Source organism: Capsicum annuum, chromosome 1 (genome assembly GCF_002878395.1).
Source record: "Capsicum annuum cultivar UCD-10X-F1 chromosome 1, UCD10Xv1.1, whole genome shotgun sequence".
Taxonomy (NCBI): Eukaryota; Viridiplantae; Streptophyta; class Magnoliopsida; order Solanales; family Solanaceae; genus Capsicum; species Capsicum annuum.
The window spans coordinates 5,302,985-5,317,647 of NC_061111.1; the positions used below are offsets into that span (position 1 = coordinate 5,302,985).

The 14,663-nt window shown below is 37.6% G+C and overlaps 1 protein-coding gene across 1 annotated transcript; it reads left to right on the forward strand.

Annotated features, from left to right (window-relative positions):
* Nucleotides 1-2,339: 2,339 nt before the first annotated feature.
* LOC107852328 (selenoprotein H) lies at nt 2,340-3,159 on the forward strand. Its single transcript, XM_016697392.2, has one exon. It carries the CDS (start codon nt 2,443-2,445, stop codon nt 2,977-2,979), a length of 537 nt encoding a protein of 178 aa, XP_016552878.1. The 5' UTR covers nt 2,340-2,442; the 3' UTR covers nt 2,980-3,159.
* The last annotated feature ends 11,504 nt before the right edge of the window (nt 3,160-14,663 follow it).

The following is a 14,663-nucleotide window of genomic DNA, read 5'->3' on the forward strand; positions in this document are numbered from 1 at the left end:
TGTTTCTTCTCCGTTTTATCAGTTTTCAACATTTTTTCACCATTACAATCATATTAAAGATTCCACAACTCAAATTCCTTCTGCAAATCAAATTTCAAATGATTCCATTGAGTCAATTTCAAATTCCAAGTTCATTCTTATCACTCCAAAAGTTTTCAAATTCAATTACGAAGAAAGTTTCTTCATACTTGAATTTCAAATTTCAAGTTTCAATTACGCCAACTCAATGAAATCTTTCATTGAGTTTCAAATTCCAAGTTTCAATTACGCCAACTCAATGGAATGGACTTTCAATTTCAAGTTCCAAGTTACAATTACGCCAAATTTCAATTTCAATTAAATGAAATCTTCCATTAATCTTCAAAAATGGAAACTGAAATGGAATCTTCAAGAATTCAATTTTAATTAACAATGGAGTAACCATTGTTGAAGAAAGGAAAGAAAGAAGAGAGAAGAGAGAAGAGAGAAGAGAGAAGAGAGAAGAGAGAAGAGAGAAGAGAAAGAATGAAAAAAAAAATATAAAACTTTAAATAATTAGAAAATTTAGGGGTTGTTTGGCCAAAAAAAAAAGTTATTAGCGTTTTTTAACGTTTTCATGCGCTCAATGCGCGTGACTAACACACAATTGGTCAAGTGACACATATATGTCATTAAAATACAAAAAAGAAGTTTGGGGGGTAATAGGGCCCCAGCAAAGTTCAGTATACTCAACTGATAATCCGGTCAAACTTTCGGTATTTTTATGAGTATTCTCCCCCAAAATTAAATGTCCAAAATTTAAAGGAGAAATACGATGATTACTAGTAAGGACGGTAAAGTAATGAAAGTGAAAGCATAATCGAGCGAAATAATGCAATAAATAAATTACAAAAAAATAATAGATAATAGCAAAAATCATCGAGATAAGAAACTAAAGGAGAAATACTACTAGTATGGAAGAACAGCAAGATAATACACTATTAACTACTAATCTACTGCTCTAATCCGTGTCCTCTACAACTTTCTATCTAAGATTATGTCTTCGATAAGTTGATACTACATCGTCAAGTTTCATCTAATCACATCTATCCATTATTTATTCGGTCCACCTCTACTTATTTTAAAACCATTCGTACTCATCTTCTCATACCTCCATTCATCTTCTCTTCATATGTCCGAACTATTTGAGTCTCGTTTCCTGCATCTTGTTATCACCGAAGTGAGTTCCACCTTATACTGAATAATCTTATTTCTACTTTTATCTCTCCTAGTATACCTACACATTCATCGTAATATCCTTATTTTTGCAACTGCTAAAAGCAAGGATCTTACTAAGAAAGTTATGCCTCAACTCAATTGTTCCTCTTCGTAGGTTCAAACAATATGTAATTATCTTACGATCGATATATATAGAAAGTTGTACATTATTCTTTAATATATAATGACATATTCAAAGCTTTTATTTTAATAATACTACTATTGTTTTACAAAATTATGTACTACATACAGTGACGAATTCACAGACTAAATAATGCCACACGGTCTCTCCGTAACACTAGGTATTTTATGTCTGTATTTTTAAAAAGTCGTATAATATTATTTGTTTGTGTTCATACTATAAGAAGGTTAATTGATGGACTTCATTGGAAGTTTTCTTTGACTAGAGGACTAGGAATTAATTTCCGCTAGATATATTTACAGCATAATATAAAAAATTTGGTATATTTTTCATGTTTATTCAAAATTATTTTATTCACACTTATCAATTCTAAATTAGAAAGTTCATCAATTATATAAAAAAAATCTATTTTGCCTAGAATTTCATATCCCATTTATTTCACTTAAGCAAATTAGCATTATTTTTTATTTTGGACATAAGTAAAATTCATCAAGTATATTAAAATATTACCTATTTTACTTAGAATATCATATCTCACTAAATATAGATATATAGCATAAAGATTTTGGTATATTTTTCATGTTTATTCAAAATTATTATATTCACACTTACCAATTCTAACTTAGAAAGTTCATCAAGTATATAAAAAAAAAAATTCTATTTTGCCTAGAATTTCATATCCCATTGATTTCACTTATGCAAATTAGCCTTATTTTTTATTTTGGACATAAGTAAAATTCATCAAGTATATTAAAATATTACCTATTTAACTTAGAATCTCATATCTCACTAATTTTATGACTTACTTATTCCCCCTCCCCCCACCCCACCCCAGCCAAACAAAAAAAGAAGGAAGCTAAATCATATCATAACACCCCCAAAGTTGGTAAGAAAGAATGTGAAAGTAATCTTAGCCATCAAAAAGCGCGGGAAAAGTAATATCCAATGACCAAAAATTAGCTTCCATAATAAAGTGAAATAATACTATAAATACAGCTCAATTCTCTTCATATTCTTCACCGAAAAAAAAGTATTACAACAAACCCTAGAAAAAAAAAATCTCAATGGCACCAAAGAGAAAGCAAAATGTGGAGCAGCCATTGACGACCCGAGCAGTTCGAAGCTCGACCCGAATTGCTAACAAACCCGTTTTGGCTGACCCGGAACCACCAAAGCCAAAACGGGTCAAGAAGGCCAACTCTGAACCCGTTTCAGCTGACCCGGAACCAGAAAAACGGGTCAATAAGGAAAACTCTGTACCCATTTCAGCTGATCCGAAATCACCAAAAGCAAACCGGGGCAAGAAGGCCATCCCGGAAGTGAAGGCCGGGTCGAAGGTGGTTGTGGTGGAGCACTGTACACAGTGTAGGCAGTTCAAGATTCGAGCTGTGAAAGTGAAAGAAGAGCTGGAGAAGGGAGTACCCGGATTGGAAGTTCGGGTCAACCCGGAAAAACCAAGAAGGGGTTGCTTTGAAATTCGCGTAGATGGTGAAAATGGTGAGAAGTTTATTAGTCTTCTGGATATGAAAAGGCCATTTGGACCTATGAAGGCACTTGATATGGATGAGGTCATTTCTGGTATTATTGAAAAAATTAAGTAGGTTTATTAGGTGTTGGGGTGGGGGTGGGGGTGTTTAGAGTTTATGTTATGATAGTTTTATTATTAGGTGTTTTTGGGGTTTGGGGTTATGTTTGGATTGAGGATATGATTTTGTGTTTTGTTTGGTTATGTCAATCCATTGTTGTAGCCCTTTGATAATGGAAAAGAATCGATTGTGATCTTTTGTTTTTGTTTTTTCTCCTATGTTTTGCAACTCATGTTGTTAAAATGAAATGTTCTTATGATAATCTTTGATTAATGTGGTTGAAAATTCCATTAGAAAATGTTTGTAGTATGAGAACTCTTTAGATTTGAAATAATTTGATTTTAAATTAATGTATGTCTATCTTAAATTAATGTACAATGATGCTTGTGTTCACAATCAAATTTTTATAGGTGTTTAATGATTTTTGTACTATATAAACAAGGGTTGAGCTAAAGTTATTGGATTTTGTTAATCAATGTCTTGGTTCTTTGTTGGATTTTGTTAATTAATACCTTATTCTTTGAGGTCTTGGGAGGGTGGTGTAGCATATACATCATGACACATCCTCTTGGATATATCACGGTACTAAGAGCTAATCCCTAGTGAAGCCCCATTTTGATTGGCCGCCGAGTATCCTTCTATTGTCCTCACTCGACTCTTGGTTTCCTCGTGCATATCCTTAACACTCTAATGTAAACTACATGTCCATCTGTAGCTTCCAAACATCTCCCTGTGAACTTTGTCGTATGTTATTTTAGGTCAATGAACACCATATGTGAGTCTCCTTTTTTCTCTCCCTATACTGCTCTGTCCTGTCCTTACAAGATGAGTCACTTCTGTAATCAACTGTATGAGATGAGTTTTAACCATCACACTAAGGAAGGTCACTCACACGTTTTTGAGTTATGAGTGTTGATAGAGTTGTTTTCCGAATTTTGTTGGTTCGGGCCTGAAAGTTTTGCAGTGCGACCCATGTTTGTGATTTTCAGTGGGGTGTGTGGTGGTAGTGTAGGGATTGGGCCGATAGGTCCGATCCTGAAGCCCACCACTAATCCCGATAGGGGTACGGGTGCGTAGCCCCAGCGGTATGGACCTTTATGTTTTGTGTATTCAGAAATTACGTCTCTCCACATTGTACTATTCTCCTTTCATAGTGAAATTCCTCTCTCCTTTCGCAGTGAAATTCCTCTGCCTCTGCCCGTTGTTTTTCCTGACAGGGTTTCCGCGTAAATCTGTGTGTTCTTGTTTTCTTTTTGCTTATGGTTTGCTTTATTCTGTACAAGTGTGTTGTGTTGATGTTGGGCTTTTGAGAAGTATCTGTTAGAGGATCAATGAGAAGCAATGACTAGAATGAGATGTTTTATTGTATCTTCTAAGAGTATATAAGAGGTTTAGCAAGGACTTGGGGTGCATTCAAGCGTTCAACCTATAATCGATAACCGATATTACATGTGTGCCACTGCCACTCACCTATTCTCAAATTATTATAAGTGAAACTTTTGGATTTTGTCTAGGAGCCTTACCGAAAATATCGAGGATATCGTTTACCAATTTTTAGGGTTATTCTAAGATCGTTTACGTATGAACTTGACTTAGCCAGTACCATCACAGTTTCAAATTAGGTTGTGACATTCAACATCCGTTGAGTTAGTCAAAACCGACACTGTAAAAAACAGAGGACCAATTCAAATTTATCCCTAAAATTCGTCATTTTGTATTTTACGTTGCACATTTGGCTCCCAGAAGTTAAGTTATTCTACTTTCATTAGCAAGAAAATTTAAGTTGTTCTAACTGGTGTTGAACTACATCTTTCCTTATTTGGCTACTTACTTTCAAGATAATCTTCTCATATATTATAATATGCGCTCTGTTTGGTCAAGTTGTTAGGAAGTCGAAAGTAATTATTAAAAGAGTAAGGTGTTGGCTAAGTTTTTAAGAGAAAATTAGTATTTTTAGCGAGTATTAGAGCAGAGAACGACCAAGATAGTCAGGTGGATCAAACCTCCACCACTATCAGTCAAGATTGATACTGATGAAAGTTATATCCAACATGTACGTGGACCACGTAACGTGGTGGAGCGGCATAAGCAGATGCTACCAAGGGAGAATCGTTTTTACATACTCTATTCCTCTGGTGTGTCAATACTGGTTTAAGTCCAATCTGGGGAGAAACGATTCACCGATATAAGAAGGGAATGGAAAGTCCCCTGGAAAATCACTAACTGCAGCCACTGTTTCAGAGAATCAAATAAACCAGCGGATAAATTAGCTAGCTTGAGCCCCAGATTTGATATAATCCATGTCTTCGACTCTTTCGCTAAGCTTCCCAACTAAGTCAAAGGTCTTGTCAGTATGGGTAGATGGAACATGGCTAGTTTTAGCAACAAAATGGTTAAACCTGCCCACATTTGCTATGATCCTCCATAAGCTGCGTAATTACTCCGTTGTTTTGAGTATTTTGTAGGCAACTTTAGATGTTTCCTCTCAAAATCATGTACAAAGTCTGGTATGCCAGACTCAATATGATTACTGGAGATGTTAATTTTTTTTTTTTTAAAAAAAATGTATTAGCAGAGAAAAATATAACTTTTCTCCCGAGGACAAGAAGGAGTTGCTCGGACGGTAAACAACCTCACTTTCAACCCAATGATTGTTTGTTCGAGGCAAAAGGGAGCAAAAAGGGGTGGGGGCTCTAGGGGTAAAAAAAGAAAACTTTTCTCCAAAAGTACTTTTTTTTTTCAAAGCCACTTTTGAGTAAATACTATTGTTCTACAGAACACAGAGAAGAAGAAAACGTTTGAGGATAAAAAAATATTCCGTTTGTTTATTCAATCACATCTGAGAATATAAATAAACAAAAGAATCTTATCCTATTTCTAACTAGGAAACGAATAAAATCCTATTCTAACTTCAACTAGTATACTAATAAATCCTATTCTATATCAACTTAAATAACTGAATTTCAGAAATAAAATTACTAAACTAAAAAAGAAAAATAACAGCAAATAACTCAAATACTTCAATACTCCTCCTTGAGATGTTTGCTGGTAACTTCCAAGTTGTTCAGAAGAGTTTCAAATCTGAATTTGGGAAGAGCTTTGGTAAATATATTAGCGAGTTGATCCTCCCTGATCTCAGTAATTTCATTGAACATCTCAATACATTTCTTAACAAGGTTCTTCCTAATCACCTTAAGAATCTTGTTCTGTTTTAGCATCTCACGAGAGATGTTGAGTTACAAATAATCAGAGTCCACAACACCCTTCACAAATCCAAGGTACTCGGGCATAAGCTACTTACAGTTATCCATAATGAACATCTTCCCAGCTCCTATTTTCTCCTTGCAGTCTTTGCATTTGCACCGTTCCCCCAACAATAGGACATATCCCACAATGATCACAACCTACTCCAATATGAACTTATGGCCCTCCTCTAGTTAACCATGCGGAAAGATCAAATCTAGGTAGTGATTTACAGCTAGCAGATTTATCCTAATTTTGTGCTGATGGGATCTGACAAGCGGCTCTATACGCTGATGCCTTTTCCCTTGATGCATACAACTCGGGAAACTGCTCTTCCAGGTAGTGTGCAAGAATCAAACAAATGTTGGGGTATCCATTTGGATGCTCTAGTTGGTAAACTGGACATCTACATAGCTTGTCGCTAGGATTGATCATACAATTTTCACAATAAACATGGCCACAATAAAGAACTACGGGTCGGCATAATAAATGCTTGCAGATACCATAAAGCAAATATCTCATAAGAACCTGCTTTTCACTTGCACTGGTATTTTCATCAGGGAAGTTAAGATCTTTTGACGTTGCATCCTTACTGGGTTCAGAACTCGATGTTGCAGGATTTAAAGAAACATCTCCTGAGGAATGCTCTCCTTTCTCTGCTGAACCACATTTCTGCAAAGGACCAAAATAAGGTGAAGCATTGTTTGGAACACTATCATTCTTGCAACGAGGTTCTAATAAGTAGTCATCAACATCATCATAGTTTGACACATCATCGCATTCATCTATCCCATCATCTTCGTCCTTCTGATCTTCATGAAATGTGAGGTCTGAATTGGAACTATTGTTGATCTAGATGTGGTCCCAGCTACAGTATGTCGATTACCCTTAGTTATAGCCTCCTTATTGTTTTGAATCTTTTGAGGATTTTCTTGAGAAGTGATTTATTCGATTTCAACGTCCATTGTAGCACATCAATTTTCAATTTTTCCAGAATAAAAAATAAAGTCGTCATCGTTGTGCTTGGTGGTCACAATATCCTGCTCACATTGACTACTTCGACAACGTTGCTTAGAATTTGAGTTTCTATTCAAAGAAAAACTTCTTTTTATCATTTCAACTGTAATCACTTCTTGGCAGCTAGATTTGAAAACAACACATTTTTGATCTTTGAAAAGTAACATATAATCTCATTCTAATATTTGACAAACACTCAATAGATTTTGGTCAAGATCAGGTACCTGTAATACCCGAGGAAAATTTTCGTTGAAATTTTGTGCGTAAACGTGTTGGGTTCTATCTTCTAGAATTAATTATAAATTTTCTGTGCAAAATGTCTTAGATTATGACCCACCATTGCGTAGAGCATCTAATAATCTTTCCAACGATATGTGGATCATCCAAAACGGACACTCGAGCGACGAGTTATGACCATTCTGATCGAACCATGAATAGTAGTAAACAGTAAAACGTGCAGGAAAAAGTGCTGAGGCCTGGCGTATTTTTGCTCCAATTTTAAATGATAATAAATCCTTGTACATAATGATCTGAGTAATCCACTATATATCAAGGGAAAGCTCTGCGAGTCCTCTTTCCAACGAAATTGGTTTCATCCAATTTGTCTATCGGAGCAAAAAGTTATGGTCGATCTACTTTAGCCTATCAAAAGTGAATTTTTGGGTCAACTTCAAACGATCATAACTCCTCGTACACAATGATCTGGGTGAGATACTATATATCAACAGAAATACATGAGAGTCCTCTTTCTAACGAAATTGGTTTCATCTAATTTGAATATCGGAGTAAAACGTTATGGTTGATTACTTCAGACTATCAAAACAGTCCACCAAAGGACAGATTTGAGAATTTTTTTGATTTTTAGGGGCGTTTTGGTCATTCCTCCTAACCCAAAATCCGTCCAAACCCTATATTAAAGCCTATTAGAAGCATTATACATTATATTTCATCAAACTCCCTCAAAAAGAAAACCCTAAGCTCCTACATCCAACTTCAAGAACCTCCAAAGTTCACCAGTAATTCTGCAAATTTATTCAAGATTCCAAGTTCCTAGTTCAAGAACTCCAAGAACCATCATTTAAAGGCACGATTAACATCTCAAAAACGAGTATCAATCTAAAGGTCATCATTCAAGGTATGTGGGGTTTTTCAACAAGAACTCTCTTTCGTTCTTATGCCCAAAAGTAATTTTCTTTACAAAGGCATGATTTTTATTTGATTTTTATGAATTTGAAGCATAAACCCATATCTTATGATGATTATTATGAAATCTTGATGTTTATGATTTTGAAAGATGAATTTACATGTGTGGTGATATAAAGCATGAATCTTGAACGATGTTTATCATGATTTTGATATTTGGGTCGTGAATTCCCATTGGAAATTGTGTTTTTTTTTTAGAAAGTGTGTGTTATAAGCACGTTGATGTTGAATATTTGAGATATTTTTAATGTAGTTGTTTTGAACTCGACTGTGAAAGAAATCCACAACGTTGTTGATTTTGATAGATAGGAAGCATGATGGCTCCCGATGTATATTTATATATTACTGAAATTATTTTGTTGTGGATTGTCTTTGAAATGATCTGAGCTAAGTCCGGGAGAAATTTTTAGCACCGAGTGGGAGGTATAAAGCGACCTTACTTCCGTAGAACTACGTGCCCCCGTAGGAGTGAGCCTGAGGCTGATTTATATAGTGATCACTAGTTTGTGTGGATTTGATATCGATAGTCCTACTCTTATAGAAAGGATAGGACGACTCTCCCCAACATGGGTTATACATTGGACTCCATGTAGCTCACATGGTTTATGTCGGTTATAGGATCTCCCATTGTGTGTGTATTTCCTTGTGTCTATAGTGAATGGTGAAGTGATTTGAAAGTGGAATTGTGAAAGTTATTCTTTCAAAAGATTTAAATAATATTTACATTATGAGAATTGATATTCTTGATGAACTGAAAGTGATTGACAAATTATATGATGACTCAAATGTGTTATTGTACTTATTCCATCCTCTCATGATTATGATTATGATGATTTTCTTTGGGCTATGTGAGTCTTTCATACATCCTGCATATTTCTTATAAATACTTATGATGATGATGTTTATACAACTGCATACCCCCCCATATACTCGGTTTCTTTCCATGGTACTGACCCACATCTTCGGATGTGGGCTACATTTTCTCGGAATGTAGGTTCAGGTTCTCAATTCCAGTTTCGACAGTGATTCTTCGGGCACACTGTTCTACATCCTCTATTGTGGTGAGTCCTCATGTTCCGAGGACGTGATGTTTGATGTTGGTTTTACAGAATTGTTTACATTTGATAACTGAGTATGAGTCAGTTGGGGCATTCTCAATGGCTCCCTAGTTTTATTGATTTTCTTAGAGGCTTGTCAGACTAGTCTAGATGTTGGGAGTTGACTAATAAGTCTTATTTTGTTATCTTTCTGAAATTCTTTTATTCTTGGATGATGATTACTCTATTGATATTTGATGGTTATTTATGGAAACCTCATTGATTTGTGTTGAGCTGAATGAAAATGTCTCAAAGGGTTAGCTTGGGGCTACTCGTAGCCTCAAGCACCGTGTGATGCTTTGGGACCCGTTTTCTAGGGTGTTACAAACTTGATATCAGAGCCTAAGGTTTTAAGGTGTCCTAGGGATTCTGACAAGCCACGTTAAGTAGAGTCTTGATCATCGGTATGTAGCACGCCACATCTATGAGCAAGAGGCTACAAGACGTTTTAGGAAAAAGTATGATTCTTTCTTTCAGAAGTCAATCGTGCTTAAAGTGTCTCTCTCTGCTATTGATTCGTGCTCTTCTCTTTTAGAAATATACCTCCACGTCGAGTGAGAAGAAATAATGATGGTCAGAAACCTCAACCCACTGACCCATTGAATGAAAACGTGTCTCATGCTGAATTTTGGACAGCCTTTCAGGCGCTGGCCTAAGCTGTTACTGCAAATATTCAGGCCAACTCGTCCTCGGCTCTATAGCAGCAGGGAGGTGATTCAACTTTTGCCAGGATCCGTGACTTCATGCGGATGAATCCACTAGAATTCTATGAGTCCAAGTATGATGAGGATACACGATTGTTTTTAGAGGAGGTGCGGAAGATTACTCAGGTGATACATGTATCTGAGGAACATAATGTAGAGTTGGCTGCGTATAGGTTGAAATACCTTGTTTATGACTGGGTTGTTGCTTGGAGGAAAGGTAGAGGTGAGGAAGTTGTCCCTACAACTTGGCAAGAGTTCCAGGATACATTCCTAAATAAGTTTTTCCCTTTGGAGATGAGGGAGGCAAAGGTGGAAGAGTTTATAAATCTGCGACAAGGCTCTATGACTATTAGGGAGTACTGTCTAAAGTTCAACCAGTTGGCCAAGTATGCTCTTGACTTAGTGGTTGATAATCGGGCTAGTATGAGTAAGTTTGTGACTGAAGTGTCTAGTTATGTGGTTAAGGAGTATAGGTCTGCTATGCTGAATAGTGAGATGAATCTTTCTAGGCTGATGACTCATGCCCAATAGATTGAGGCAGACAAGATTAAAGATAGAGATAGAATAAGAGGGAATAAGAGAGCTAGGTCCGAGCAGCATGGAACGGGTCAGACTATAGTATAAGAGGGAGTCGCCCTTAGTATCAGGATTATTTGTCTATACCAGCAACGTCATCTGCTAGTGCTCCCGTGCCTAGAGGTAGGCAAGAGCAAGGTACCAGGTCATATGCATCCAGGTCCCAGTACAATGCTGACAGTAAGACAAATCGTCCTCTGTGTCCTAAGTGTGATAGGGCTCATTCGGGTGACTGTTGGGGTGAGAAGAGGGGTTGTTTCCAGTGTGGTGACATGGGTCACAGAGTTAGAGATTGTCCACAAAATAGACAAGGGCGTCGTGACTATCGCCCTCAGACCCAGACTCAAACTGTTAGTGCTCCAGTTCCAACGACTCGCCAGCCCCAACTCAGGGCGACTCTTCTAGCGATGCTGGCGGGTAGCGCCAAAATAGATTCTATGCTTTACCATACCGCCAGGAACAGGAGGACTCTCTCGATGCTGTTACTAGTATACTTCGTATATTTCAGTTTGATGTGTATGCTTTGTTGGATCCTGGATCTAGTTTCTCATATGTTATACCTTTGATTGCTGTGAATTTTGAAATGAGTCCTGAGATTATTCCTGAGCCTATCCTAGTTTTTACCCCAGTGGGTGATTCGATTGTTGCCCAAAAAGTGTATAAAAAGTGTCTTGTTACCGTTCTTCATAAAGTCTTGTTGGCTGATCTGATTGAGTTAGACATGGTAGATTTTGATGTGATTCTGGGTATGGACTGGCTGTATTCTTCTTATGCCTCTATTGATTGTTAGACCCAAGTGGTCAAGTTTCAGTTTCTGGGTGTATCCGTTTTTGAGTGGTCTGGGAATTCTGTGTTACCCAAGAGTCATTTTATCCCTTACCTCAAAGCTAGAAAGCTTATTTCCAAGGGGTGTATTTACCATTTGGTTAGAGTCAAAGACACTAAGTCTGAGATTCCAACTCTCCAGTCTGTTAACGTTGTCAATGATTTTTCTGATGTCTTTCCAAATAATCTTCCAGGGATACCTCCTGATAGAGAGAGAGAGTTCGGGATTAATTTTCTTCGTGATACTCAGCCCATTTCTATTCCTCCTTACCGTATGGCCCCTGCAGAACTTAAGGAGTTGAAAGAACAACTCAAAGATCTGCTAGATAAGGGTTTTATAAGGCCCAGTGTTTTTCTTTGGGGTGCTCTTGTGTTGTTTGTGAGAAATAAAGATTGCTCTTTGCATATGTGCATTGATTACCGCCGACTGAATAAAGTCACCGTAAAAAATAAGTACCCCCTTCCGAGAATAGATGATTTGTTTGACCAATTGCAAGATGCAAGTTATTTTTCAAAGATAGACCTTCGTTTCGGCTATCATTAACTCAAAGTTAGGGAGTGTGACATCCCGAAAACCACTTTCCGAACTTGTTATGGCCATTTTGAGTTTCTTCTTATGTCTTTCGGGTTAACTAATTCCCCAGCAGCTTTCATGGACCTCATGAATCAAGTTTTCAGACCATATCTGGATATGTTTGTCATAGTGTTTATCGATGATATACTGGTGTACTCCCATAGTGAAGATGAACATTCTGATCATCTCCGAACTGTCTTGCAAACTCTTAGAGATCACAAGTTATTTGCCAAGTTCAGTAAGTGTGAGTTTTGACTAAGGTCAGTTACTTTTCTGGGTCATATCATTTCTTTCGAGGGTATTAGAGTTGATCCCCAAAAGACCAAAGTTATTAGAAATTGGCCTAGACCTATTTCTCTAACTGATATCCAAAGTTTCTTGGGTTTAACTGGGTATTACCACTGTTTTGTTGAGGGTTTCTCCTTTATAGCATCTCCTATGAGTCGGTTGACCCAAAAGAAAGTGAAGTTCTTGTGGTCCAAATCTTGTGAGAAAAGTTTTCAGGAGTTGAAGACTCGACTTACTTCAACCCCTATTTTGACTTTGCCTGATGGCGTTGATAGTTTTGTGGTGTACTATGATGCTTCGGGAGTTGGGCTGGGTTGCGTATTGATGCAGAAGGGTAAGGTGATAGCTTATGCTTCTAGACAGTTGAAACCCCATGAGAAAAATTACCCCACCCATGACCTTGAGTTTGATGTTGTTGTGTTTGCTTTGAAAATCTGGAGACACTATTTGTATGGTGTCCATGTTGATGTTTTCACTTATCATAAGAGTCTGAAGTATGTGTTTACCCAGAGAGAATTGAATCTTAGGCAAAGATGATGGTTAGAATTGTTAAAGGACTATGATATAAGTGTGTTGTACCATCCAGGCAAGGCCAATGTTGTGGCGGATACCCTAAGTAGAGTGTCCATGGGTAGTGTTTCGTATGTGGTAGAAGGTAAGAAAGAGTTGGCTCGTGATGTACATCATTTGGCTAGATTGAGGGTTAGGTTGTTTGACTCTTCTGAAGGTAGTATAGGGGTTCAGAGTAGTTCTGAATCCTCCTTGGATTCGGAAGTGAAGGAAAAGCAATACTTAGATGCTAGTTTGGTCAGACTGAAGGAGTCAGTCAAGGACCAAAAAGTAGAGATTTTCTCCCAAGGGGGAGATGGTGTGTTGAGATTGCAGGGTAGATTGTATGTCATGAATGTTGATGATCTGAGATAGAGAATTATAGTTGAAATGCACGGGGTGCGATATTCTATTCATCCTGGTGCCACCAAGATGTACCAAGACTTGCGGGAAATCTATTGGTGGAGTGGCATGAAGAAAGATATAGCAGCGTTTGTAGCTAAGTGTGCAACATGCCAACAGGTTAAGGTTAACACCAAAGACCTGGTGGTATGATGCAAGAGTTTAGTATTCCCACCTGTAAGTGGGAAGAGATAAATATGGACTTCGTGATTGGTTTACCTCCTTCCCGACGCCATCATGATTCCATTTGGGTTGTGGTTGATAGGTTGACTAAGTCTGCTCATTTCTTGCCTGTTCATACTTCATATACTACTGAGGATTACGCTAGATTGTATATCCGAGAGCTAGTCAGATTGCATGGAGTTCCCTTGTCTATCATTTCGAATAGGGGTACTCAGTTCACTTCGCAATCTTAGAAAGCTTTTCAAAAAGGTCTTAGTACCCAAGTGCTTTTGAGTTATGCTTTTCATTCATAGACCGATGGTCAGGCTGAGCGAACCATCCACACCTTAGAGGATATGTTGAGAGCTTGTGCACTTGACTTTAAGGGAAGTTGGGATGATCACTTACCATTGATAGAGTTTGCTTACAATAACAGTTTCCACTCTAGTATTGGCATGGCTCCGTTTGAAGCCTTATATGGGAGGAAGTGTATATCACCCATAGGTTGGTTTGAGGTGGGTGAAGCGGCTGTGAGTGGTCCTGATTCGGTATTTGAGGCTATGGAAAAAGTTAAGTTGATTAGGGAAAGGTTGAAAACTGCCCAGAGTAGTCAGAAGTCATATGTGGATGTTAGAAGGAGAGATCTTGAGTTTGAAGTTGGTGACCTAGTGTATCTGAAAATTTCACCCATGAGGGGGGGTGAAGAGATTTGGAAAGAAGGGGAAGCTTAGCACCCATTATATTGGTCCCTACAAAATTCTTAGCCGTGTTGGTAAGGTAGCTTATGAGGTCGAGGTGCCTTCCGAGTTGTCCTCTGTTCATTCAATATTCCATGTCTCCATGCTTAGAAAGCATATTAGCGATGCTGTGGTAGTGGATTCCTCTGTGAGTGCTGACATTCAAGAAAATCTTTCTTTTGATGAGATTCCTGTTGAGATTCTTGATTTCAATGTCCGAAGACTAAAGAACAAAGAAGTTCCCTTGGTCAAGGTGTTGTGGCTAAACCAATCTATTGAGGGTGCAGCTTGGGAAGCTGAGGCGGATATGCGATCCAAGTAC

What these genes read in the sequence shown, in the direction of transcription:
- LOC107852328 (XM_016697392.2), top strand. Translation starts at nt 2,443, where the DNA reads ATGGCACCAAAGAGAAAGCAAAATGTGGAGCAGCCATTGACGACCCGA.